The sequence below is a fragment of the Podarcis muralis genome, chromosome 1 (genome assembly GCF_964188315.1).
Source record: "Podarcis muralis chromosome 1, rPodMur119.hap1.1, whole genome shotgun sequence".
Classification (NCBI taxonomy): domain Eukaryota; kingdom Metazoa; phylum Chordata; class Lepidosauria; order Squamata; family Lacertidae; genus Podarcis; species Podarcis muralis.
In genome coordinates this window covers 128765632-128792045 of record NC_135655.1, presented here as the reverse complement: position 1 = coordinate 128792045, position 26414 = coordinate 128765632, and the positions used below count along the sequence as shown (strand labels likewise).

General features: G+C 44.1%; 1 protein-coding gene across 2 annotated transcripts in view; it reads right to left on the bottom strand.

Moving 5' to 3' along the window:
- PARD3B (par-3 family cell polarity regulator beta) overlaps positions 1-26414 on the bottom strand; it is a 582805-nt gene that overhangs the window by 185681 nt on the left and 370710 nt on the right. For both annotated transcript variants that reach the window (XM_077918269.1, XM_077918271.1), the window contains one exon: positions 3731-3841. In XM_077918269.1, coding sequence (XP_077774395.1) covers positions 3731-3841 — 111 coding nt within the window. The remainder of the gene's footprint in view (positions 1-3730; positions 3842-26414) is intronic.

Here is a 26414-nt window from a genome sequence, read left to right as displayed (position 1 = left end):
TACTTCAGACTTGTCCTCCCTAGGGACAAGTTCACACTGTACATGTGTGTTCGTCATTTGATGACTGAAGCATCACACAGGCGATTTGTATCTGCAAACAAGCTAGGTAAAGGGTAAAGGGACCCCTGACCATTAGGTCTAGTCGTGACCGACTCTGGGGTTGCGGTGCTCATCTCGCTTTATCAGCCAAGGGAGCCAGCGTACAGCTTCCGGGTCATGTGGCCAGCATGACTAAACTGCTTCTGGCAAACCAGAGCAGCGCACGGAAATGCCGTTTACCTTCCTGCCGGAGCGGTACCTATTTATCTACTTGCAGTTTGACGTGCTTTCAAACTGCTAGGTTGGCAGGAGCAGGGACCAAGCAACGGGAGCTCACCCCGTCGCAGGGATTCGAACCGCCCACCTTCTGATCGGCAAGTCCTAGGCTCTGTGGTTTAACCCACAGCGCCACTCGCGTCCCATGCAAACAAGCTATCACTCATCTTATCCATCCATCCCTCCAAAAATACAGTCAGCATAAAATAATCACTGAGTGCCCAACCAGTAGTATAGGTGGTCGCAGACACCATGGGTTTGAAGACAGTTATTTCTCAAGTAGCTTGGCTCATCAGATTAGACGGGGGGAAAACTGTGGAACTGCATGCATCTGCTAGTACGAAGCATTCCTACACGCTGCAATGGACTTGTGACGCAGTTGCTAGCTACCACTGCTCCAAGCAATGTGAGCTTGAGAGTGGGGTTATGTAGAAAACAGAAATAGCCTGCTTATCTCAAGTCATCCTTTGGGAATTCACTGGATAAGCATCCCCCGCTCCCTCACAACAAAATTAAAAGGATATAAAATTGCCCAGTGGAAAAAAAGGTGATATTTCAGCTCTCGTTAATTGTGGGATAAGAATCAAATATGTGAGTTAAAAATATCATCTAGGTTCATCAGCTTCTAAGCACACCTGCTGTTCTCCATTTCAGTCTCAAACATTTCCAGGTCAGAAAGGTGAATAATTATTAGAGAAGATAAACCAGAATTATAAAGGCATTGAACTGACTGTTTTTAATAGGTTCTTACCAATTAACTGTCACTCCGGGGAATACATTCTATTTCAGAGGAGAATTTATCACTAAAAGAAATGTTAACAACAATTATTCCACGTCCAATTGGAACATTAGCCCTAGAAACAGACGGGATCATTCCTTCAAGTCTGCCAACGATTTTGCAAATGACACTGGCCCTTTAACAGATGGGACGCATACTTCTTAGCTTGCCAGGATCCTAATAAAAGACATTGGCTCCTGTAAATGAAGGACACATAGCTCTCAAATTGCCAGCATCCAAACTGGGAGTTAGAAGTTGAAAATAAAGGAGGACCCAGGCTAGCAGTACTAGGCATATGTTACAGAAATTTCAGTACCACCGGTGCAAACCTTGGCCAAATACTAATTAATTTGTAAAAACCACTTATGTATATTCAGGATAAAGTTCCATTTCTACTAGACAGACTGTCAGCTGTGCCATAACAGAAACTGGGGGGAGGTAGTGTTTCGCTTTTCAGTTTGTTTGGCACGGCTGCTGATTTTGTGATTGTCAGATATTGTTAGAAGATTTCATCATTCTAGAAAGCTTTGATCACATTTTTATGTAGAAAATCATGTTATAAACAAACTATAATGAAACAATTTGCTGCACTGAGCAACCAGAACTAATTAACAGAATTAATTTTGTTCATTGCTGGGTGATGTGGTCTTGTATTTTATGACATTTAAAGGATTTTCATTGTTTTTCTTATGAGTTGGCAGTTTATAGATGCCCCAACAAACAAACAAACAAGCAAACAATAACCATTAGCCTTCTGGTCACAAGTTGTGACCCACCAAGCCAAATGATGTCCGTAAGCCATGCACCACAAACTTACCTTTTCTTGTTCCCTAGAAGATCAGGGCTCTAAATCACACAAGGAGCCTAAATGTTTACAGCTGGCTCCCTGCTGCAAATGTTACCTTCACAACACATAAAAAGTGATGCGACAAAGGAGGCAGGGTCATTCCACCTGCTTGCATGAATGCAATTGTGTGACGAGGAACACCTGAGGAGGTTTTAAGTATTTACCTGTACTTGGGATCTGTTTCCCTCCCCCACCACCTCTTTCAGTGCAGAAACAGATACAGCTTGAATTATGAAGGAAGAGATGGCGGTGGGGGTCTCTAATTAAATCCACAAACCCACCCCTTACCTTCACCCATTAATGATCTTTCAGAGACAGAAGTTAAGCAGGCCAGTGCAAAAGTTTGGGGGAGAACTCACTTTGGGCAGGTTCAAGGAAATCCTAGGTACAGCTGTGGCAGGACAGACTGTAGTGCAGGCACATAGGCAAACTCGGTCCTCCAGATGTTTTGGGACGACAACTCCCATGATCCCTAGCTAGCAGGACCAGTGGTCAGGGATGATGGGAACTGTAGTCTCAAAACTTCTGGACCGTCGAGTTTGCGTGTGCCTGCTCTAGTGATTTGCAAAGAGGATGTTCAATGCACACAGGGTTCAGACATGACTGGTTAGGGCCAGAGTTAAGGAAGGTAAATTCCAGCTGAAGTCAATGAAGAATGTCATATGGTTGCTTTCCTTCCAACCTAGCCAACTCGTGCTGTTTGAGAGCCAAAATAATCTGTCCAGAGTGACTGACCTGCAAACAGGTATTTGCCTGAAACCATCAACTGTGTGTAGTGCAGGCTTCCTCAACCTCGGCCCTCCAGCTGTTTTGGGACTACAACTCCCATGATCCCTAGCTAATAGAACCAGTGGTCAAGGATGATGGGAACTGTAGTCTCAAAACATCTGGAGGGCCGAGGTTGAGGAAGCCTGGTGTAGTGTGTGGTGGACATGTAAAGAGGTAAAAGCTTACTGGGAAATGATACATAATGAGTTAAAGAAAATGTATAAAAACACTTTTGTTAAAAAGAACCGGAAGCATTTTCATTGGTTACAGTGGGGGAAGAGATACCAAAGGGAGAAAAAAAAATATTTATGTATACAACAACTGCAGCAAGAATCCTTTTAGCCTAGAGTGGCTGGGGAAACCCAGCCAGATGGGCAGGGTATAAATAATAAATTATTATTATTATTATTATTGGAAACAACAAGAAACACCAACGAAAGGAGAGTGGCAGATGAAGATGATGGACTTTGCGGAAATGTCGAAGCTGACAGGGAAATGACCAGCTCGATCAAGTGTTCCAAAAAGACTGGAGGAAATTTATACAATATTTGAAGGACCATTGTGAGCAATTAACAACACTAGCAGGGTTGTGAGAAGACTTACAATGATAATTGTTCTTACCTTTCTATATTTATTCAAAAATTGTGACATTTTGAATGAGTGAAACGTAAGTTGGAGAATGCATAAATGCTATGATATCAAGTTTAACTCTGAAAACCAAGAGGCGGGAGGAAGGGGAAAAGTTAGGTGGATAATGGTGATGTGTTTAAATATTATAAAATGGAAACTCAGTAAAAATATTATAAAAAACAAACAAAACCAGTGTGTAGCGAAACAAAGTGAGGCTTGCTGTGGCTCAAGAGTCTGGCAAAAGACTGAGGAGAGCTAAACAACATGGAAGAGAGGAATGACTGACACACTGGTTGCAGGATGACTGGGGTGCTATGGAAGCTGCATCTGCTCTGGCTTCTCGGCCATCTTCAGTGAACACAGGACAAAATATACCTGTCGCTCAGACTCACCTCTCCCTCTCCTCCTTCATCTTTTCCAGGTCCTCTTCTCTGAGGGTGCCATGCTTGGAGTTTCCCTTCTGATCACCTTTGGCACCTTTCTCTTCTTTTTTCTTGCCAAACCTAATCAGGAGAGGTGAGATTAAAGGAGGCTTAGAAACAGGAGGGAAAGTGGGCATAAACCCAAACCCACATGATTTCAACAAGTACAGTATAATGTGCTTCTGCTTCTGCTACAAGTTGGATCCTCCTAACCAGTGGAGGACCCTGAAACTCTTCCCCAAACCGGCTTGTGGGTGGGACTTGCCCCACTCCAAGCCAGTGGTGCCACAGTTATGCCATTGGCCTTTAGCCAGTTGGCATCGTGGCAAAGGTTGGGGGTATCTACTGGGCAGCGCAACATAGGGACCTCCTTTTGCTTCGCGCTGCCAAAGACCCGCCCACCCACCCGTTAATTAGGTCGTGTTTGGCCTTGTTTTGGACTTGGGTTGGTCGCCTGTTTTGGAACGGGGGCCGGGTAGGAATTTTTTCCAATGTGGCAGACTGGCTGTGGCCACTTGGTTTTTGCCTACCTCTTAGCAATCGTCACAACTTTGTAAGGTTTGGCGGTTAGGCATTGGTTTAGGGAAATGTGGGGAGGGGAGGTGCGGCCATCACCTGCCCCTCCAATGAATAGGGTATTCCGTTAAAGGAATCCGGGGGTCTGGATCTCGTCTGAAGCCTGGAGAGGGGCTAGGGCCATGCCAGGACCCCCGGGAACCCCAGGGGTGAGCACCAGTCAATATACACTGACAGAGATCCCCCTGCTGGTTGTTCACCCTTACAGGGTTCCTACAGGGTGGGACAGGAGCCAGATATCGTTTTGATACCAATGCCTAAGTCAATACCAGTCACATTTGTGTATTCAATAAAGTTGTGGCCAAAATTTGCCCATTAACATTTTAAACTAAATTCTATCTCCGCTGTGTCTTTATTTCCATGAGGGATGGGTTTTGGGGCTCGGAGCACAACTCCTAAAATAAAGCTGCTATGTAACTAAACATTCCTCAGAGTATGAATTAACTAATTTTCCATACACTTGGAGCTTAATTTTTCCAAGACACATGAGTAATGCATGCTAGAGATTTCTCAAGATGTTAAATGAATGGAGTTTTCAGTGCTAAACTATTATTAGCATAAATTTTCGAAGGAGCTGAAGGGTCTTCTTTCCCCAGGGACAGCTTGTGTGTAAGTAATCCTTTGGCAGGCTCCAAGCTAACACAAGGAACCACCAAACCATATCTTGGTCTCATCAATAAAAGCTCCTACACATCATGCACAGCCTAAGCTGCATTCTCTTTACCTCTAAAATAAAGGTTATGCGTAGACAGCATCAAGCTAAATGATACTACATTGGATGAGCAACAAAAATAATCTACTTTAGGAAAACCACTTTGCAAAAACTCAATACTCTTTTTCATTACGAACAAGTAACATAACATAAAAGGTCCTGCAAATAATGGTTTTCAATTGGGCGCATATATATATATATATATACACACACACACACACACACACACACACACACACACACACCCCTCCTATGCTGAAAACCCACTAAGCATTATGGATTAGAACTGCAACTTTTATAACCAAGACTAATGCCTGCAGTTGGAATGTTTTATCTTCTTATTTAGTTATATGCATTATGCTGCTTTTTCTGACTCAGATTTGCATGTAGGACTGTTTCTTTGAAAATTTGACCATGCAATTTAATGAGGGAATTCAAATGATATGGAAAATACAAATGAATAAGGATTTTTTTTACCAATATAGCTCTGACCAGAGGACATTGGGGTGCCGCCCTCTGCGGACTGCCAAATTACAATTTATTTATTTTTTACTTAAAGCAAGAATCACAACATTGGAAACATATAGCACCGATTTAGTTCAGCAAGGAAAACAAATGCCATTGATGAAATGATAAGACATTTTAGGAATTAATTATTTGTGTAGCTCAATACATGCTGAATATTTCATATTTCTTTTGCCATTCATTCCTAATGCCATCTATTTAACAGAAAGCATTTATCTTTGATTTCCATAGAACTAGGAATTAGAATCGAGATGCAATAGATGTGAGACAACATCTCCCTCAGTCTAAATGCTACCTTCTGCCTACTGAACCCTTGTAGATAACTTTACATAAAACTACATGCCCCAAAATATGTCCAATAAGCACATTTCATATTTATCGACATAATCTTCAGGTGATTTTAAATATCCCGTTTCCCATCTGTCTAGAGAACGTTATTTTATTCATTAAGTAGGTTCTCCATGGCCTCAAGCATGTTGGCTGAACTATATTTTTCTCTTCAATATTGGCATTTCTCCAGTGACCAACACTGAGATCTTGGGTTTCACGGCAATCTGATAGAACTCAAGTTACTAATGAATTCAAGCAGTGAGACTATAGCACACCAAAAAAATTAGCCCCTAAAAGGCAACACAGTACCACAGAGTGTCCCACAAGTGTTCGCTGCAGACTGAAAAAGTATTGCTGTAAAGAAAAAAATGTGTACAGTATATAGACAAGATCAGGCACAGGCAAACTTGACCCTCCAGATGTTTTGAGACTACAACTCCCATCATCCCTAGCTAACAGGACCAGTGGTCAGGGATGATGGGAATTGTAGTCTCAAAACATCTGGAGGACCAAGTTTGCCTGTGCCTGGACAAGACAGACACCATCATGTGCAAATGCAGTTTGCTTCAGATGGGGTCTGAAAGAGTGGGCCCTTTGGAAGTCTTCCTGCATCAGCCCAGGTGATGTGGAAAGCCTTCTACATACTTTGACTATGGGTACAATTATGACTCTGTCAGATCACGGATAACCTGGATTCAGTAATCTATGCTCTGGTCACCTCCGCTCCCTTGTGCATCACTGAGCATCATGAAAGGGCAGAACGTTGCTCAGTTTATTATTGTTGCATTTTTACTGCCAGGGAGAGGGAGATGCACATCTGTTGTTGTTTTTTATTCAACCTCGGGTGCCAAAATATGTATTTGTATGTATATTTGCTGTTGCACCTGAGGCAACAAAATATATTGTGTTGCCAATGCTAAGAGTGTATCTGTGTGTGCATGCACACACATAAGTACATACAGTGGTACCTCAGGTTAAGTACTTAATTCATTCCGGAGGTCCGTACTTAACCTGAAACTGTTCTTAGCCTGAAGCACCACTTTAGCTAATGGGGCCTCCTGCTGCTGCTGTGACGCTGGAGCACGATTTCTGGTCTCATCCTGAAGCAAAGTTCTTAACCCAAGGTAATATTTCTGGGTTAGCAGAGTCTGTAACCTGAAGCGTAGGTAACCTGAAGCGTATGTAACCCGAGGTACCACTGTACATATGAACTGGGGGACTGGCTGCTTCTTTTGTTTGCTGCAATGTTTAGCCAGTTGCAGATTTTTTTGTTAAATGTACCACCATTTAAGTCCTTGAACATGTTTTTGAAGGCCCTGCTGCTTTTTATACAGCAACTGAGAAGCTGGGGGACCTGACCAAATCAAATCAAATCATCATCATTTTTTTAATGATCAGGAAACATTGACCATGAGGCTGCTGAGAGATGTACTCCAATGACATATGAAGGACCACAGGTTCTCCATAGCTGGTTAGTCTTAAGTGCTACTTCTCTCTTTGCTAGCAGACATGGAAAAACAATTCTCTCCCCTATAAAGTCTTGGGTTCCATGATTACTGCACATGGTGACAGCAGTCACGAAATTAAAAGACGCCTGCTTCTTGGGAGAAAAGCGATGACAAACCTAGACAGCATCTTAAAAAGCAGAGACATCACCTTGCCGACAAAGGTCCGTATAGTAAAAGCTATGGTTTTCCCAGTAGCGATGTATGGAAGTGAGAGCTGGACCATCAAGAAGGCTGATCGCCAAAGAATTGATGCTTTTGAATTATGGTGCTGGAAGAGACTCTTGAGAGTTCCATGGACTGCAAGAAAAACAAATCTATCCATTCTTAATCAGCCCTGAGTGCTCACTGGAAGGACAGATCCTGAAGCTGAGGCTCCAATACTTTGGCCACCTCATGAGAAGAGAAGACTCCCTGGGAAAGACCCTGATGTTGGGAAAGATTGAGAGCACAAGGAGAAGGGGACGACAGAGGACAAGATGGTTGGACAGTGTTCTCGAAGCTACCAGCATGAGTTTGACCAAACTGCGGGAGGCAGTGGAAGACAGGAGTGCCTGGCGTGCTCTGGTCCATGGGGTCACGAAGAGTCGGACACGACTAAACAACAACAACAACAAATAAAGTCCATGCAGATGTTTTCAGTGGCTGTACTCCTTTCACCGGTCTTTCTTCAGATATGGACTTCTTGTTCAGGGAAACTGAAACCCTTCTTTCTATATATGCTACCACACACAGTGCTTGTTCCGCACAAGGAACGGGATAAAAGAAACAGCTGAGAAACCCGATCAGAAAACAGAAAAAGAATGGAAGAAGTGAAGAACACTTCCCTGCTTAAGAGCAGGAATACCACTGGTTTCTACCTCCCTCCTCTTCAAGATGGAAGTGGAAAACAATACATAGAAAATATCTGCTCCCCGTTTTTGTTTGTTTGAGAGCTCATTAGAAGCGGAGGATTTGGGGGAGATTCTTCGGATCCACACACATTCCCCTCTGAAGGATAAAGCTCGCACTTCAGCAGAATATTCAGAATACTTCCCATCCATGAACACAAAGAGATCACAAACTACACATAGATACTGTAGATCTACAACTTTATAGGTTCAGACAACTTGCTGTTGTTTAGTCGTTTAGTCGTGTCCGACTCTTCGTGACCCCATGGACCAGAGCACACCAGGCACTCGTGTCTTCCACTGCCTCCCGCAGTTTGGTCAGACTCATGTTTGTAGCTTTGAGAACACTGTCCAACCATCTCGTCCTTTGTCGTCCCCTTCTCCTTGTGCCCTCCATCTTTCCTAACATCAGGGTCTTTTCCTGGGAGTCTTCTCTCCTCATGAGGTGGCTTCAGGATCTGTCCTTCCAGTGAGCACTCAGGGCTGATTTCCTTAAGAATGGATAGGTTTGATCTTCTTGCAGTCCATGGGACTCTCAAGAGTCTCCTCCAGCACCATCATTCAAAAGCATCAATTCTTCGGCGATCAGCCTTCCTTATGGTCCAGCTCTCACTTCCATACATCACTACTGGGAAAACCATAGCTTTAACTATATGGACCTTTGTTGGCAAGGTGATGTCTCTGCTTTTTAAGATGCTGTCTAGGTTTGCCATTGCCTTTCTCCCAAGGAGCAGGCGTCTTTTAATTTCATGACTGCTGTCACCATCTGCAGTGATCATGGAGCCCAAGAAAGTAAAATCTCTCACTGCCTCCATTTCTTCCCCTTCTATTTGCCAGGAGGTTCAGACAACTAATATATGTCAAAACCTAAACAGAGAAAAGTGAATGTGAATATAACTGTATCATGCAACTTTACAAGTATAATTGAATACATAGTTAAAATGGCCTTCAAACCAATTCTGGAAGGGTCTGAATCTAAGAGCAGCTGAGAAGATAGCTTTCTTGACTAAAGCATAGATATTCAATGAATGCCTCATTGCTTCTAGACAGTCCCAAAAAACCCTGGCTATGTTCCATAACATACTTTTGTTCTACCTGCATTCATTTCCTTAGAGTTTCATCTAAGTAGGCCCGGGGTCTAGTATTTGATTTAGCATTTATAGATTTTTTTTAAAAGAATATATTATTGCTGGGGGTTTTTTATATTATGATAGGGGGGAAAGCAAACATAATAACATATATCAACACAAGTTACATAATAAAAAGGAATGCAGCAGCTACATAATTTACCTCTGCTGTCTCTTCGAATCTGATACTGGTTCTTTTGCATAGAAGAAAAAGGCTTTATTTTTAGAAATGACAATTTTAATTTCAATAACCGCCAATCAAACAATATTGGAAATCATTGCTGCCTGGCGGTACAGTTTCTGTTGTTGCGAGAAACTGGTAAGTTCAAATGTGATTAAAAAACTAATAAGTGGTTAGTAAATTTAGAAGAATATTATTTTTTCCTGCTTTTTTTGGCTTCACAGCGGAACTGTGTAAAGTTGTTCAGAACACCTGCTCTACTAAATAAGCAATCTTTGGCCCCAGGTTGGATATTTAAAACTTTTTTTTTTTTGTCTTTTACGTAATCCTTAAAAAGATTTCCCATTTAGCTTTACACTAGAGCAGAAAAGTAGGCAAACGTCTGAAAACACATCATACCCCCTTTCTAATACTTTGCAAGAATTCAAAGGGTTTGATCCAATGACATTAATAGGACTTGAGGTAATCATGACTACCTCAAGTCTCACTGATTTCAATTGAACTGCTCCAAGTATGAACAGGTTTGACTTCAGCCCATAGTATTATCTTATCCCCCGTCTCCTTCCCTCTTTCCATGATTCATGTTACTAAGTGTACCGCAGGCATGGCCAAACTTGGCCCTCCAACTGTTTTGGGACTACAACTCCCATCATCCCTAGCTAACAGGACCAGTGGTCAGGGATGATGGGAACTGTAGTCCCAAAACAGCTGGAGGGCCAAGTTTGGCCATGCCTGGTTTACTGGAAGCAGTGGACGCCTTCAAAAAATATTGTACACTGCTACAGTTGGTATGATTCAGAGATCACGAATACACTCAAGTGTTGAAGTGCATAAGTGTAAACTGGGTCTGACTATTGCAGGAAATACGATGGAGTTCAGTCCTTCAGGTGCAACAGCACTCTGTTCCACACACTCTTCAGGTGTGGAAAGGTGTCAATCATCTGTGGAAGGCAGCCCTGAAACAGTGGAAGGAACTGACTGCCTTTAGTAGCCATGGTGAACAGGTATCTTCATCCGGCAGCCGTTCTGTTACTGGTCAAGTTAGAAGGACCAGAAGGAAAGGGAACTGAGAGCAATAGCATTAGACAGAAGTCTGATGAGCAACATTAGATTTCTGCTGCCCAAAGATGGAAAGAAGCAGCAGTCCCAATGAAAGACGACTGGCAATTAAAACTGATAGAATATGCAGAGATGGCAAAACTTAACGGAAGAATAAGAGATCAAAACGAGAGACTTTTTTTTAATAGAATGGGGAAAATTTGTTGAATATATGAATTAAAAAACACTAGTAGGATTGACATAAACACGAGCAGTAAGATAAAACTTAAAGGGAGTAAAAAGGTTAAATTTGTAAATAGGTTTGAATTGGTTATGCAGTAAGATAAGGAACCCCAGAGGGGAAGAAAATGGAGGTTGAATTTGTTTAGATTTAGTTTTTGTTGTTGAAATATTGTAAAATGGAAAATTAAAATATCTGAGGAACATTAGGTTTCTGAATGACAGGCTGGTGCATGTACATGGCTGGAACCAAAAGGGAGCGGCAGTGTTGAAGTCCAGCTGTGGTCTATATTGCCTGTATAGATTTTGACCATGGGGCCATATACTGTCCATTGTTCCCAATTGCTCTCAGGGAGAATGCGCTCAGGTAACTTTTCACGATCAACACAATCACATGGCTGTGCAGACATGAATGAAGTGTAAGCAGCACCAATAATTAACTTCCAATAGTGCCCAGAAGAAGAAGAAGAAGAAGAGGAGGAGTTTGGATTTGATATCCCGCTTTATCACTACCCGAAGGAGTCTCAAAGCGGCTAACATTCTCCTTTCCCTTCCTCCCCCACAACAAACACTCTGTGAGGTGAGTGGGGCTGAGAGACTTCAAAGAAGTGTGACTGGCCCAAGGTCACCCAGCAGCTGCATGTGGAGGAGCGGGGAATCGAACCCGGTTCACCAGATTACGAGTTTATCGCTCTTAACCACTACACCACACTGGCTCTCAGGATCCAGAAGTATCACATGATGGTGATGGGAAGAGGATACTCTAGAAAGGGATGTGAGTTGTTGAGTAGGCAGAGGTGGTGACTGGGCCACAATTCCCAGCAAGTATAAACAGAAACAAAAGCTCTTCTGTTTAAGTGGATTCCTTGTGTGATTCCTTTGAAAAGAACACCACACCTCAAAATACCCTGAGATATTATTCCTTAGGTATGGGAGGAGTGTCGAAAGTGATGGAGCAAACAGTTTCCTTGCAGCCAAAATTGCCAATTCAATGAGCAGAGAAGAGACTCGGAAAAGATGAACAAATCTGCTGCCTATTTAATATGTTAAATATTTCAGAATTGCTGTTTCAAAACTGCATTAAAAGAGAGAGAGAGAGACAGGAATATCAAGTTACAAACACTGTGGCCTCGTGCCATCCTGTACAGTGTTTTGGTGACACAGACGGAAGTTTGCAAGGCACTACGAAGTCAGCTGTAGCTATAAAGCCATTAGTATTCTGTCTACAAGGGAAAGGCAATATTCCAAATGCATTGTGCCTACGAGGTGTGCATACGAAAGCAGGAAGGGATTTTCTTTTATGTGACTTGCCACCAGGATTTAAAAAAAAAAAAATTGAAGAAGGAAGAGTCATTCTCACGGGAAAGCCAGCAGTGTACTGTACTTGAGGAAAAAACCAATGCAGATACATGAGATGCAATCCCCACCAATTTCTGATACTAGCTTTAACAACAACACCCCGAGAACAAGAAGTGGTCCAAGTTCTGGAGCTCCACATCTGGCTACAGGAATACAAATCAGTGGTAATAATAATAATAATAATAATTTATTATTTATACCCCGTCCATCTGGCTGGGCTTCCCCAGCCACTCTGGGCGGCTTCCAAAAAAAATTAAAATACTGTAATAAATCAAACATTAAAAGCTTCCCTAAACAGGGCGGCCTTCAGATGTCTTCTAAAAGTCTGGTAGTTGTTGTTCTCTTTGACATCTGGTGGGAGGGTGTTCCACAGGGAGGGCGCCACTACCGAAAAGGCCCTCTGCCTGGTTCCCTGTAACCTGGCTTCTCGCAGTGAGGGAACTGCCAGAAGGCCCTCGGTGCTGGACCTCAGTGTCCGGGTAGAACGATGGGCGTGGAGACGCTCCTTCAGATATACTGGACCAAGGCCGTTTAGGGTTTTAAAGGTCAGCACCAACACTTTGAATTGTGCTCGGAAACGTACTGGGAGCCAATATAGGTCTTTCAATACCGGTGTTATATGGTCTCAGTGGCCGCTCCCAGTCACCAGTCTAGCTGCTGCGTTCTGGATTAGTTGTAGTTTCCGGGTCACCTTCAAAGGTAGCCCCACATAGAGTGCATTGCAGTAGACCAAGCAGGAAATAACCAGAGCATGCACCACTCTGGCGAGACAGTCTGTGGGCAGATAGGGTCTCAGCCTGCGTACCAGATGGAGCTGGTAAACAGCTGCCCTGGACACGGATTTGACCTGCGCCACAGCAGTTTAAAGAGCAACTTACCACCAGTCATTCCCAATCTAATGCCCCTAGCTATTGTTGAACTACAACTCCCAGCAGCCTTGACATTATAGAGCTGCACGTGCTGGGGGGTGTTGTAGTCTAAAACAGCTGTAAGGAACTAGGTTGGGGGAAAGCTGTCTTAACATTTATCTCTCTCTCTCACACACACACACACACCAAATTATGCCTACACTAGCTTGGTCATGTCCACAGAATGGAAGATGGCAGGATCCCCAAAGACGTGGTCTATGGGTTCGGGCTTCGGGCACCAGGTCCGTTGGCAGACCAACTCTGCTCTACAAAGGTGGCTGCAAACATGACATGAAGGCGGGCAACATTCAGCCCACTGTGTAATAACCTCTTGCGGATAATCACAGTGCCTGGAGACAGGCAGACAGGTTGTGCACCCATATCAGTGATCAGAGGAGGGATGACTGCTGAGAGGAGAGCCAAGAATTGAATCGTCATTGTATGCCTGCATCAGCACGACCGGAAGCTACCCTCTGCCCCAGCTGCAACAAAACATGTCTCTCCCATATTGGCCTCTGTACAGTAACAGCTGGCACTGTGGGTAAAACCTCAGTGCCTAGGACTTGCCGATCGCATGGTCGGCGGTTCGAATCCCCGCGGCGGGGTGAGCTTCCGTCTTTCGGTCCCAGCTCTTGCCCACCTAGCAGTTCGAAAGCACGTCAAAGTGCAAGTAGATAAATAGGTACCGCTCCGGAAGGTAAACAGTGTTTCCGTGTGTGCTGCACTGGTGCAGGCTCGCCAGAGCAGCTTCGTCACGCTGGCCACGTGACCCGGAAGTGTCTCCGGACAGTGCTGGCCCCCGGCCTCTTAAGTGAGATGGGCGCACAACCCTAGAGTCGGACACGACTGGCCCGTACGGGCAGGGGTACCTTTACCTTTACAGTAACAGCAGACGCCGTAACTCTCCAACGGTTTGACTTTACCCTCAAAGGTGCACTCCTCCATTATCTCCAGAGTCTGACAAATGCCACCAACTATAGCATTCTACACATTCAAGGTATAAGCTTATTTAAGGTGAGAAACAGCCGCCACCTCTGTCCCCCCCCCCCAGCTTTTGGGCAGATATAAGCACAGGAGCTCCTTCATGGATCACTGCCTTGCCGTGGCGAAGGGGCTTGAATAACTCAGAGAAGCTATGAGCTATGCCGTGCAGGGCCACCCAAGATGGACAGGTCATAGTGGAGAGTTTTGACCAAACGTGATCCACCTGGAGCAGGAACTGGCAAGCCACTCCAGTATCCCTGCCAAGAAAACAAAGACAACAGGCATATAAAATTTATGACGCTGGAAGATGAGCCCCTCAGGTCAGAAGGTGTCCAACATGCTACTGGGGAAGAGCGGAGGACAAGTACAAGTAGACCCAGAGCTGATGAAGTGGCTGGGCCAAAGCCGAAAGGACGCTCAGTTGCGGATATGCATGGAAGCGAAAGGAAAGTCCAATGCTGTAAAGAAAAATATTGCATAGGAACCTGGAATGTAAGAACCATGAACCTGGGTAAGTTGGATGTAGTCAAAAATGAGATGGCAAGAATAAATATTGACATCTTGGGCATCAGTGAACTAAAATGGACGGGAATGGGCGAATTCAGTTCGGATGACTATCATATCTACTACTGTGGACAAGAAACCCGTAAAAGAAATAGAGTGGCCCTCATAGTCAACAAAAGAGTGGTGAAAGCTGTACTGGGATGCAATCTCAAAAATGATAGAATGATCTCGATACAAATCCAAGGCAGACCTTTTAACATCACAGTAATCCAAGTTTATGCACCAACTACTGGTGCTGAAGAAACTGAAATTGACCAATTCTATGAAGACTTACAACACCTTATAGAAGTGACACCAAAGAAGGATGTTCTTCTCATTATAGGGGATTGGAATGCTAAAGTAGGGAGGCAAGAGATAAAAGGAACAACTGGCAAGTTTGGCCTTGGAGATCAAAACGAAGCAGGGCAAACGCTAATAGAGTTCTGTCAAGAGAACAAGCTGGTCATCACAAACACGCTTTTCCAACAACACAAGAGACGACTCTACACATGGACATCACCAGATGGGCAGCATCGAAATCAGATTGATTATATTCTCTGCAGCCAAAGATGGAGAAGCTCTATACAGTCAGCAAAAACAAGACCTGGAGCTGACTGTGGCTCAGATCATCAGCTTCTTATAGCAAAATTCAAGCTTAAACTGAAGAAAGTAGGAAAAACCACTGGGCCGGTAAGATACAATCTAAGTCAAATCCCTTATGAATACACAGTGGATGTGAGGAACAGGTTTAAGGATTTAGATTTGGTGGACAGAGTGCCTGAAGAACTATGGATGGAGGCTCGTAACATTATACAAGAGGCAGCAACTAAAACCATCCCAATGAAAAGGAAATGCAAGAAAGCAAAGTGGCTGTCCAACGAGGCCTTACAAATAGCGGGGGAGAGAAGGCAAGCAAAATGCGAGGGAGATAGTGAAAGATACAGGAAATTGAATGCAGATTTCCAAAAAATAGCAAGGAGAGACAAGAAGGCCTTCTTAAATGAGCAATGCAAAGAAATAGAGGAAAACAATAGAACGGGAAGAACCAGAGATCTGTTCAAGAAAATTGGAGATATGAAAGGAACATTTCGTACAAAGATTTCCATAATAAAAGACAAAAGTGGAAAGGACCTAACAGAAGCAGAAGACATCAAGAAGAGGTGGCAAGAATACACAGAGGAACTATACCAGAAAGAAATGGATGTCTCGTATACCCCAGGTAGTGTGGTTGCTGACCTTGAGCCAGACATCCTGGAAAGTGAAGTCAAATGGGCCTTAGAAAGCATCGCTAATAACAAGGCCAGTGGAAGTGATGATATTCCAGCTGAATTATTTAAAATTTTAAAAGATGATGCTGTTAAGGTGCTACACTCAATATGCCAGCAAATTTGGAAAACTCAGCAGTGGCCAGAAGATTGGAGAAGATCAGTCTACATCCCAATCCCAAAGAAGGGAAGTGCCAAAGAATGCTCCAACTACCGCACAATTGCACTTATTTCACACGCTAGCAAGGTTATGCTTAAAATTCTACAAGACAGGCTTAAGCAGTATGTGGACCGAGAACTCCCAGAAGTGCAAGCTGGATTTAGAAGAGGCAGAGGAACCAGAGACCAAATTGCAAACATGCGCTGGATTATGGAGAAAGCTAGAGAGTTCCAGAAAGACATCTACTTCTGCTTCATTGACTATGCAAAAGCCTTTGACTGTGTTGACCACAGCAAACTATGGCAAGTTCTTAAAGAAATGGGAGTGCCTGATCACCTCATCTGTCTCCTGAGAAATCTCTATGTGGGACAAGAAGCTACAGTTAGAACTGGATATGGAACAACTGATTGGTTCAAAATTGGGAAAGGAGTACGACAAGGCTGTATATTGTCCCCCTGCTTATTTAACTTATATGCAGAATTCATCATGCGAAAGGCTGGGCTGGATGAATCCCAAGCCGGAATTAAGATCGCCGGAAGAAATATCAACAACCTCAGATATGCAGATGACACAACCTTGATGGCAGAAAGTGAGGAGGAATTAAAGAACCTTTTAATGAGGGTGAAAGAGGAGAGCGCAAAATATGGTCTGAAGCTCAACATCAAAAAAACGAAGATCATGGCCACTGGTCCCATCACCTCCTGGCAAATAGAAGGGGAAGAAATGGAGGCAGTGAGAGATTTTATTTTCTTGGGCTCCATGATCACTGCAGATGGTGACAGCAGTCACGAAATTAAAAGACGCCTGCTCCTTGGGAGAAAGGCGATGGCAAATCTAGACAACATCTTAAAAAGTAGAGACATCACCTTACCAACAAAGGTCCGTATAGTTAAAGCCATGGTTTTCCCAGTAGTGATGTATGGAAGTGAGAGCTGGACCATAAAGAAGGCTGATCGCCGAAGAATTGATGCTTTTGAATTATGGTGCTGGAGGAGACTCTTGAGAGTCCCATGGACTGCAAGAAGATCAAACGCATCCATTCTTAAGGAAATCAGCCCTGAGTGCTCACTGGAAGGACAGATCCTGAAGCTGAGGCTCCAATACTTTGGCCACCTCATGAGAAGAGAAGACTCCCTGGAAAAGACCCTGATGTTGGGAAAGATGGAAGGCACAAGGAGAAGGGGACGACAGAGGATGAGATGGTTGGATAGTGTTCTCAAAGCTACAAACATGAGCCTGACCAAACTGCGGGAGGCGGTGGAAGACAGGAGTGCCTGGCGTGCTCTGGTCCATGGGGTCATGAAGAGTCGGACATGACTAAACGACTAAACAACAACAACAACAAGCACAGGAGGCCCATAGGATGAAAGATTACACTGGCATGGATTAGCTTGGTCTTTCTCTGCTGTTGCACCCGGATAATGAAAGGGCCTCTCTTTGGAGGCTCACTTGTAAATGACCCTGGTTTCAACCCAGTGTCAAGTCATGCCATTGCTGCATCTTTAAAAGAACATGCTTGTTGATTTCTGCTCAGTGCCTATATTGCTTTGGCTGATTGTTTGATTTTATACCATGATTATGGCTTTATGGTTATATATGTTGAATGGTGGTTTTACTGACCATATCCTGGCCTGAGATCGGTTGATATGAGCAGGTTAGAGATATTTTAATAAAACACGTTAGTAACAAATGAAAATTGGATCCATCATTTGAATTTGGAATGTGCGATTGTATACAAGAATATTTGTCGATCTAATTTGTCAATTATGTTTTATATCTTCTGAAAGCTGTCCAGAGTGGCTGGGGAAACCCAGCCAGAGGGGCGGGGTATGAATCATAAAATTATTATTATTATTATTATCAACTTACTAATGTACACAGAGACAATATTTCTGTATCTATGCTGACTTGCCCAGGCGATGAGAAGAGCTGATTATTACTCATCCCAGTGACATCATCTTTTCTTTGTTTCCTTTTTAATTTTGAGGCAGGCTTAAGATGAACTTGCTGTTCTGTGAATCTTACATGCAAGACCTAAAAGCGGTGGCCATGGTAACATTTCATTTCTGTGCTGAAGAGCCAGTTTCCACATCTCAAATGTGTTGATATTTACTTTGAGGATTAAAGAGCAGGGAGGTCTACAAAGTCCCCAGACTTCTAATGCAGGAAAAACATCTGCTGGACAGAGTCCTAAGCAGATTGCTAGCTAAATTCAGCAACTGGGAATTCTTTTGGTTAATTAGGTCTCCCATATCAGTAGATGTCACAGCAGCTAACTGAGAACACAATGGTATTTGAAGCATTTTGTGAGAAAGGAACATTAATTCAAAAGGTCAGCCAGTAATAGGGGGGGGGGGGAGGCGACGACAACGACGACACAGCAGCAACATCAACAACAGCAAAACTTATACTTAAATGTTGCCATCTGTAGATGCGATCTGTGTTTTGGTAAAACTAAAGTGGCTTGCAAATTACATGGAGCAAAAATGAAGAGGTGTCTAGGAGCACCCTCAAACCCATAACTGCACCTGCTACTGTTTCTGTTGGGACCGACCTTTGTCGGGCTTCATCAGCATTTAAAGCAGATGGGGCTCGTCAGCCTGGGCAGGTAGCCCATCTAGGAGAAGGAAAACGCCGACCCTACACAAATCCTAAGTGGTGGAAACCCTACACAAATCCTAAGTGGAGTCCCTAAGATGGTTGGATGACACCTTGTACGCTTCTTTCTGGAAACTCTTGCCTGTGCCTAACACACTGCTCTATTTGGACCATACCAACAAGACCATTTCCTTTGGGCCATATCAGCAAGACCAAGAGGGGGGTCTTGTTGTCTGGGAAGACCAGAACCTCCATACACACTGGCCAGGCTTGTGCCTCGGAGAGGTCACTTTGATGCTGCTAACACAGCAATTTGACTCCGCCCCAGGACATGCACTCCATTGTATCTCGAGACAGATGGATGCCAACAGCCCTAAAATAACACTCAGGAAATGGCCTCTGGTCAGAGGAAACAAAGGGATTTTCTATTTATTTCTGAGGGTAGATTCACCTGATAAGCACTGCAGGGTTTGGACTGGAAGGTCTATGGGTAGGGTGTCATTGAGGCCACTGGTTAGAGGAGGAGCAGATGGAAGTTCTAGCTGGGATACTAGCACCACAGGCTAGAAACCTCCTAGCTTGAGGAATCAAGTTTTCTGAGACAGACAAATCCCTCACCACTGGTGCTATATTGGCTGCAACAATATTGACTGTGCTTCGTTAGTCTGGGCCACCTGTTCCAGAAGACACTAGGCCACCCTTCTGTGGATCCACACTGTTGACATAACCACTAGAATATTTGTCAGTCTCACTTACTAATGTACATAGAGACAATCTTTCAGGAAGGCCTGAAACCTGTATACAGTGGGAGATACAAGATCTGGTTGTAAGAATGAGACAACGGTATAAACCAGAGGATTTCAACCTTTTTGAGCCCACGGCTCCCTTGACTAACTGCATTCTTTCTGCGGCATCTGTGGGGCTCTGGAGCCCAGTTATGTCACCCCTTGCCTGCAGAGCTGGCAGTCTTTCATCCTTTTTCGAACACCCACCCTGGTGGAGTGTTCCCTCAACCTCCTCTCCTCTCCCTTCTCCTCGGGAGTCCTCTGGGCAGCTACTGCTGCCGCCCCTGGTCTCTGAGCTTCTCCACCACTACCACCACCACCCCAAAGAGAGGTGCCTCCTCACACTGCCCCATAGAGGCCTGGGGCTTGTATGTCCATTCCCAACAGCAAGAGCTAGTGGACTGGCTGGCTGGGCTCCCTCACCACTTGCTTTCTTACTCCGAGGCCGCCACAGCTCCTGGCAACCAGCACCTCCTGACCAGCCCCAGAGGCAGCATTTGCCTGGAGAGCTTATAGCCAGGGCTGCTGCAACAAACAGCCACACAAGCCTTTTGGAGGCAGAGACATGAGAAGGCATCATGGAAGGTGTTAAGTTGTGGGTTAACATATCAGACAACACAGCAATTCTTCAAACAGCTCTTGTTTGTTCACAGGCCAGGACAGAACTGAACTGAAGGGTTCAGTCAGCCTGATTATATAGAGCTCCAGTACCACGTTACTGTAACAACTTTCCAAAACTATCCAATCACTGAACGTCACTTTCGATCCTTCATTTGCATAACTATCTACAGTATCCCCCTGCTGGCCCAGGGTGAGAACTTCAGTACATAACAGAAGGGAGAGAAGGAAAGAGGGACAGAGCCCAGTGTTCCCTGTGGTACCCCTGACCATCATCAAGGCACCCCAGGGTGCCACGGTACACTGGTTGAAAACCACTGGTATAAACAATATTCTGTTGAGTTGTAAATTAACAGTGTTTAATGGTCAGGTCTGCACCATTGTTTAGGAAATACCATCAACTATCAACAGGAAGTTCAGTTTAAATCAATCCACTCTGTTTCTATTTGAAGGCAAGTGAAATAAAAATACAGCAAAACATTCTCAATATTTTTTTTTGGGGGGGGGGATGTCTACAGGAAAACCCCTCATTGCTAAATTCAAATGTAAGTAAAAAAGCGAGTGAGAAAGATAAAGATACTAATAAGGTATGATTTTCAGGTCCACACAGGGACTATAAAAAGCTTATTAACTGCCACTACTGCCGTGTGTTTTAAGTTATTTTATCACTCCGCGTTTACAGCAGGAGAAATACTCTCTTGGAGCAGCACTGTGCTTTTGATTAATTACTTTCATACATCGGCTTTTACAGTGCAGGAGTGAGTCAGACTGGCTGCCTGTGATTACCAGCCCAGACTCATTTTACATTTATGTTAATAGGAGTGTTAATGAAAGAAATCTTTTACATTTTTAGTGTTTTTCTAACTACCTAAAAGCTTTCTGGTTATATTCTTATTGGGCAGAAATTATGGGTGCTGTGCACTGCAGTTCTATGGATCTTGCTGGAATTATTGCAAGGGGGTGGCGGCGGCAGAGAATATGCCCAGTAAATCACGGAGGAGCCAGCTCACAGCCTGGGAATGACTGGCCAGACACCCAGCCCTTCACACCTTAAGTGAGAACGACAATACGGCAGAATGCGTGATAGTAGAAGCCATGCAAGCTAGTTGCTGCTCAGATTTAAAGCACAGCTAGACAACATTGAAGTTTCCAGAGCTCTTCAGCTATGGCATATCTACATCTATCAGTCTAGATCTTCCTTTATTTTGAGATCTGATGCTAATAGGAACGATGGTTTCTCAAAATGTCAGGCAGGTGTTTATAGTCAAATCAAATGTCAGGCAGATGTTTATTCAGGGTCCATTGTGAATTTAAGTGGCAGTTGAGAGGAGACCTGACATCTATCTTCCAATATCTAAAGGGCTGTCACATGGAAGATGGTGCAATCTTGTTTCCTAGTAGGACCCGAACCAATGGAATCAAGTCACAGGAAAAGAGATTCTGACTAAACATTTGGGGGGCGCTTTCTGGCAGAAATAGACGTTTGATGGTGGAATAAACTCCCTCATAAGGTCATGGACTCTCCTTCATTTGAGGTTTTCAAGCAGAAGTTAGATGACCATCAGTCAGGACTAGACGACCCTCAGGGTCCCTTTCAACTCTACAATTCTGTGATTCCAAGACAAAACCATTATGGGGGGAAAAAACTCAAGAGAAGCCACATGAATAAACAATTAAACACTCAAGTGGACCAAACTTCACACTGCTATTAGAGGGTGATGCACTTCAGATCAAAAGTGCTGTAAACTTCAAGCATCTCCTTGAGGTGACACTATGAATGCAAGTCCTGGCATTAGCTCAGTGCATTTCCAGGAGCAGCAAACTTTGTGCTCCTGTGCAGCTTTTTGTAAGCTAGGAGTGGGGTTGGGGTGGGGATAGCAGCAGCTCCTACCTCTGCTGGTCTTGGGCAGGTGGCCCAGGCTTTGTGTCATAAGCTAAGAGAGACAGAGCAGGAAGCCTTGAACTCTCACCCTCTGGCTCCAACCTTTTACTTCCTTATTATACCAAGAGGGGAGGGGAAATAAACATTGCCTAGTTCCAACCTCCATATGCCTGTCACTTAAAGCAACAGCCCCATGACTCCTCCTCTTATGTATTGTATCCAGTTCAAAAATATCTATTGTCATAACCTTCCAGATCTAATAAATCTGTATTCTCCAACAATATCCAATCCCTTAACCAACCTAGACAGGACACTTCATAATATAATCTCAAATCTGGCAGAGAGAAACCACCTCTTTCTTTTGTATCTGTAAGAAGCTTATATTTAATTCTTTGTCTGTCCATCCGTCCCCCGATAAATTTTGATAATACTTTTTGCCATTCTTTGAAGCGACCCACCCTGCTGATCACCGGGATTGTTTGAAATAAAAGCAACATTTTAGGTAGCACATTCATCTTTATAGCAGATATTCTTCCCAAAAAAGATAATTTCATCCTTCCCGTAACGTTAAACTCTTTTAACAGGGCTAGGACTGAACTGGGACCTAAAAAAATCAGACTCCTCATCCCTATAGCAATGACTAAAACAAGTCCTGATGGGTCTACCAAGTCTGGATCCAACCTAACATCTAGTTCTAACCTTGGTAAAGGTAAAGGGACCCCTGACCATTAGGTCCAGTCGTGACCGACTCTGGGATTGCGGTGCTCATCTCGCTCTATAGGCCAAGGGAGCCGGCATACAACTTCCAGGTCATGTGGCAGCATAACTAAGCCGCTTCTGGTGAACCAGAGCAGCACACGGAAATGCCGTTTACCTTCCCGAAGAGTGGTACCTATTTATCTACTTGCACTTTGACGTGCTTTCAAACTGCTAGGTGGGCAGGAACAGGGACCGAGCAATGGGAGCTCACCCCGTCGTGGGGATTCGAACCGCCAACCTTCTGATCAGCAAGTCCTAGGCTCTGTGGTTTAACCCACAGCGCCACCCGCATCCCTTGGTAGGTCATCCGAAACAGGTTAAAACAATGCCTAACGCTGCTATGATCAGCAATATGAGGAAGGACAAGACATTTTGCACTCTGGACGTGCACAATGAATGGGGGAATAAATATACTGAAATAGCATGGCAGCTGGAAAATATAAGAGTGAAAGAGAAATCATGCAGGAGTGGGATGATTGAGTCCCCTATGGTTAAATCTTATCACTGCTTTCAGTAAATCAGACTAAAGATAGAGAATAAACACACATTCGGAGAGAAAAGTCCTCTTTGAAGTCAAGAGCTGGTGTATCTCAATGTGTGAGGAAGGAATCTTCCATTTCAAATCTCACCTCAGTCATAGAGGTTTCTAAATTATAGCAGGGGTCACCGAGCCAATGTTTGTGAAGCACTTTAAACACTCAGAAAGCATTATATATCTGGTAAGATTTCTCCTTCTGAGAACTCAAAACGCCCGATAGCTTATTTTCAGCTGCATTGCAAGAATGGTGCTTCAAGCAGATGAATGCAGAGTGGATAAAGTCAAGAGTGGGAAGTAACACATTCTTACAGAAATAAAGATATGAGGGAATTCGGCTGAGCAAACCAAGAGAATTGCATTGGAAGAAACTTGCCACTCATTTGATTAAAGCATTAAAAAACCCCGCAGAGGTTTTGAGCAGAAATGGGTTGGAGGGCAGAAAAGCGTGAACCAACAAGGACAAAATTGGGAGATGTGAAATCCAGTTCAAAAATTTGGTAGGGAGAAAAAAAATAAAGAAGGAAAATAAAGATGCTGTATTAACAAGTGGAGGGATGCGGGTGGCGCTGTGGGTAAAAGCCTCAGCGCCTAGGGCTTGCCGATCGAAAGGTCGGCGGTTCGAATCCCCGCAGCGGGGTGCGCTCCCGTTGCTCGGTCCCAGCGCCTGCCAACCTAGCAGTTCGAAAGCACCTCCGAGTGCAAGTAGATAAATAGGGACCGCTTACTAGCGGGAAGGTAAACGGCGTTCTGTGTGCGGCTCTGGCTCGCCAGAGCAGCAATGTCACGCTGGCCACGTGACCCGGAAGTGTCTCCGGACAGCGCTGGCCCCCGGCCTCTTGAGTGAGATGGGTGCACAACCCTAGAGTCTGTCAAGACTGGCCCGTACGGGCAGGGGTACCTTTACCTTTTATTAACAAGTGGAACAGTAGTGATGTATAGAAGTGAGAGCTGGACCATAAAGAAGGCTTATCGCCGAAGAATTGATGCTTTTGAGTTATGGTGCTGGAGGAGACTCTTGAGAGTTCCCTGGACTGCAAGAAGATCAAACCTATCCATTCTGAAGGAAATCAGCCCTGAGTGCTCACTGGAAGGACAGATCCTGAAGCTGAGGCTCCAATACTTTGGCCACCTCATGAGAAGAGAAGACTCCCTGGAAAAGACCCTGATGTTGGGAAAGAGACACAAGGAGAAGGGGACAACAGAGGACGAGATGGTTGGACAGTGTTCTCAAAGCTACCAGCATGAGTTTGACCAAACTGCGGAAGTGCCTGTCGTGCTCTGGTCCATGGGGTCACGATGAGTCGGATATGACTAAACAACAACATTAACAAGTGGAACACCAGAAACAGAATGGGACTCCTTCTAGTAATTGCACTTATGTTCAGGACTCCAGCCCATGTGAACAGAAGCTTTGCGGTGCTCTTCAGACCTCTTGTGTGGGTTATATAATATCTTATATAAACTCACTTAGAGTAGTGACCTGAGAGAAATAAACGGTCTCCCAAAATATTTACGGAATACTCCTTGTGGTGCAACAAATTATTGTGACATGGACCCTGGCTTTAGATCTTCTTACAATCCTTTAGCCTCCAGAAGACAGACGAAACTGTTATTTAATAAGCATTATATGGTTGCAAGGGACGCGGGTGGCGCTGTGGGTAAAAGCCTCAGCGCCTAGGGCTTGCCGATCGAAAGGTCGGCGGTTCGAATCCCCGCGGCGGGGTGCGCTCCCGTTGCTCGGTCCCAGCGCCTGCCAACCTAGCAGTTCGAAAGCACCCCCGGGTGCAAGTAGATAAATAGGGACCGCTTACTAGCGGGAAGGTAAACGGCGTTTCTGTGTGCGGCTCTGGCTCGCCAGATGCAGCTTTGTCATGCTGGCCACGTGACCCGGAAGTGTCTCCGGACAGCGCTGGCCCCCGGCCTCTTGAGTGAGATGGGCGCACAACCCTAGAGTCTGTCAAGACTGGCCCGTACGGGCAGGGGTACCTTATATGGTTGCAAAGGATAGTAACATGTATGATAGGAAACTGAACGTGCGTTCTTGGAAAATATGACACTGTTATAAATCCGTTCCTTAACCAGTTCTTGCAAATAAATGGAGGATCCTTACAGATAAAAGAGATTATCATAACAAGTGCGGTATTACTTTGATGGACAAAAAATTCAGCTGTATGCAATAATAATAGATATCTCTCTTCCACTTTTCATGAAATATAAAGACAACAAAAGATAAAACAAATTAAAATATCAAAGCCTAGTAATGTAGATTAAAAGAGTATTGAAACAAAAACAAGTTGAAATATTTATTCTCCCAACTACTGGCACCATCCCCTTATCGCTGAAATGTAATTATGAAAGAATTCAGATCTCACAATGCGTTGCAACAATGTAAAATCAAAAACTCTCCAAACCTGCCACCAAATGTGGTATTCTTAGGGAACAGATGACAATTAGACTCATATCTATCTTGTGGGAGAGCTGTATCCCTAGACTGTTATTTAACCCACTGAACAATAGAAAAACAATTCAAGTATGGCCCCTTCAGAATCGACAATGCTTCCCTGCCCTGATTATGCCTATTCTTGCATGCACTCGTTTTATCATTTTCAGAGAGCAAAATTAAAAACAAGCATTGATTGTAGTCGTAACTCTGCCACTTCCCATACAAGATCAGCAACCATCATGATGGCTCTCTCTCTCTCTCTCTCTCTCTCTCTCTCTCTCTCTCTCTCTCTGTGTGTGTGTGTGTGTGAGTGAGTGAGAGAGAGAGAGAGAGAGAATTGGGGAGGCCCAGTTCCAGTTCCATTCCCTGATGAAACTGTTGTAAAGCTGAGGGGAATCTTGATAGCATCCCATACGTCCCATGCTTTAAGAAAGCAAACAAATAAACAAAGCACCGGATTTCAAGATTACGTATGAAAATAGGAGGGTAGGGAAAGCACTAAATAATCAATAACAAATCGATAAGTAAATGCCTGCCCCTTTCCATTAGTGCAATCATTTGGGGGTAAAGTAGTGACCGTAAGAATCAGGTTTAAATCCCTACACTGTGGCTCAGTTCCAATGAATGCACAAATCTTGGCTTAACCAACTGAGAGACGCATGAGTCTTGTGCATGTGCACTCTGTTCT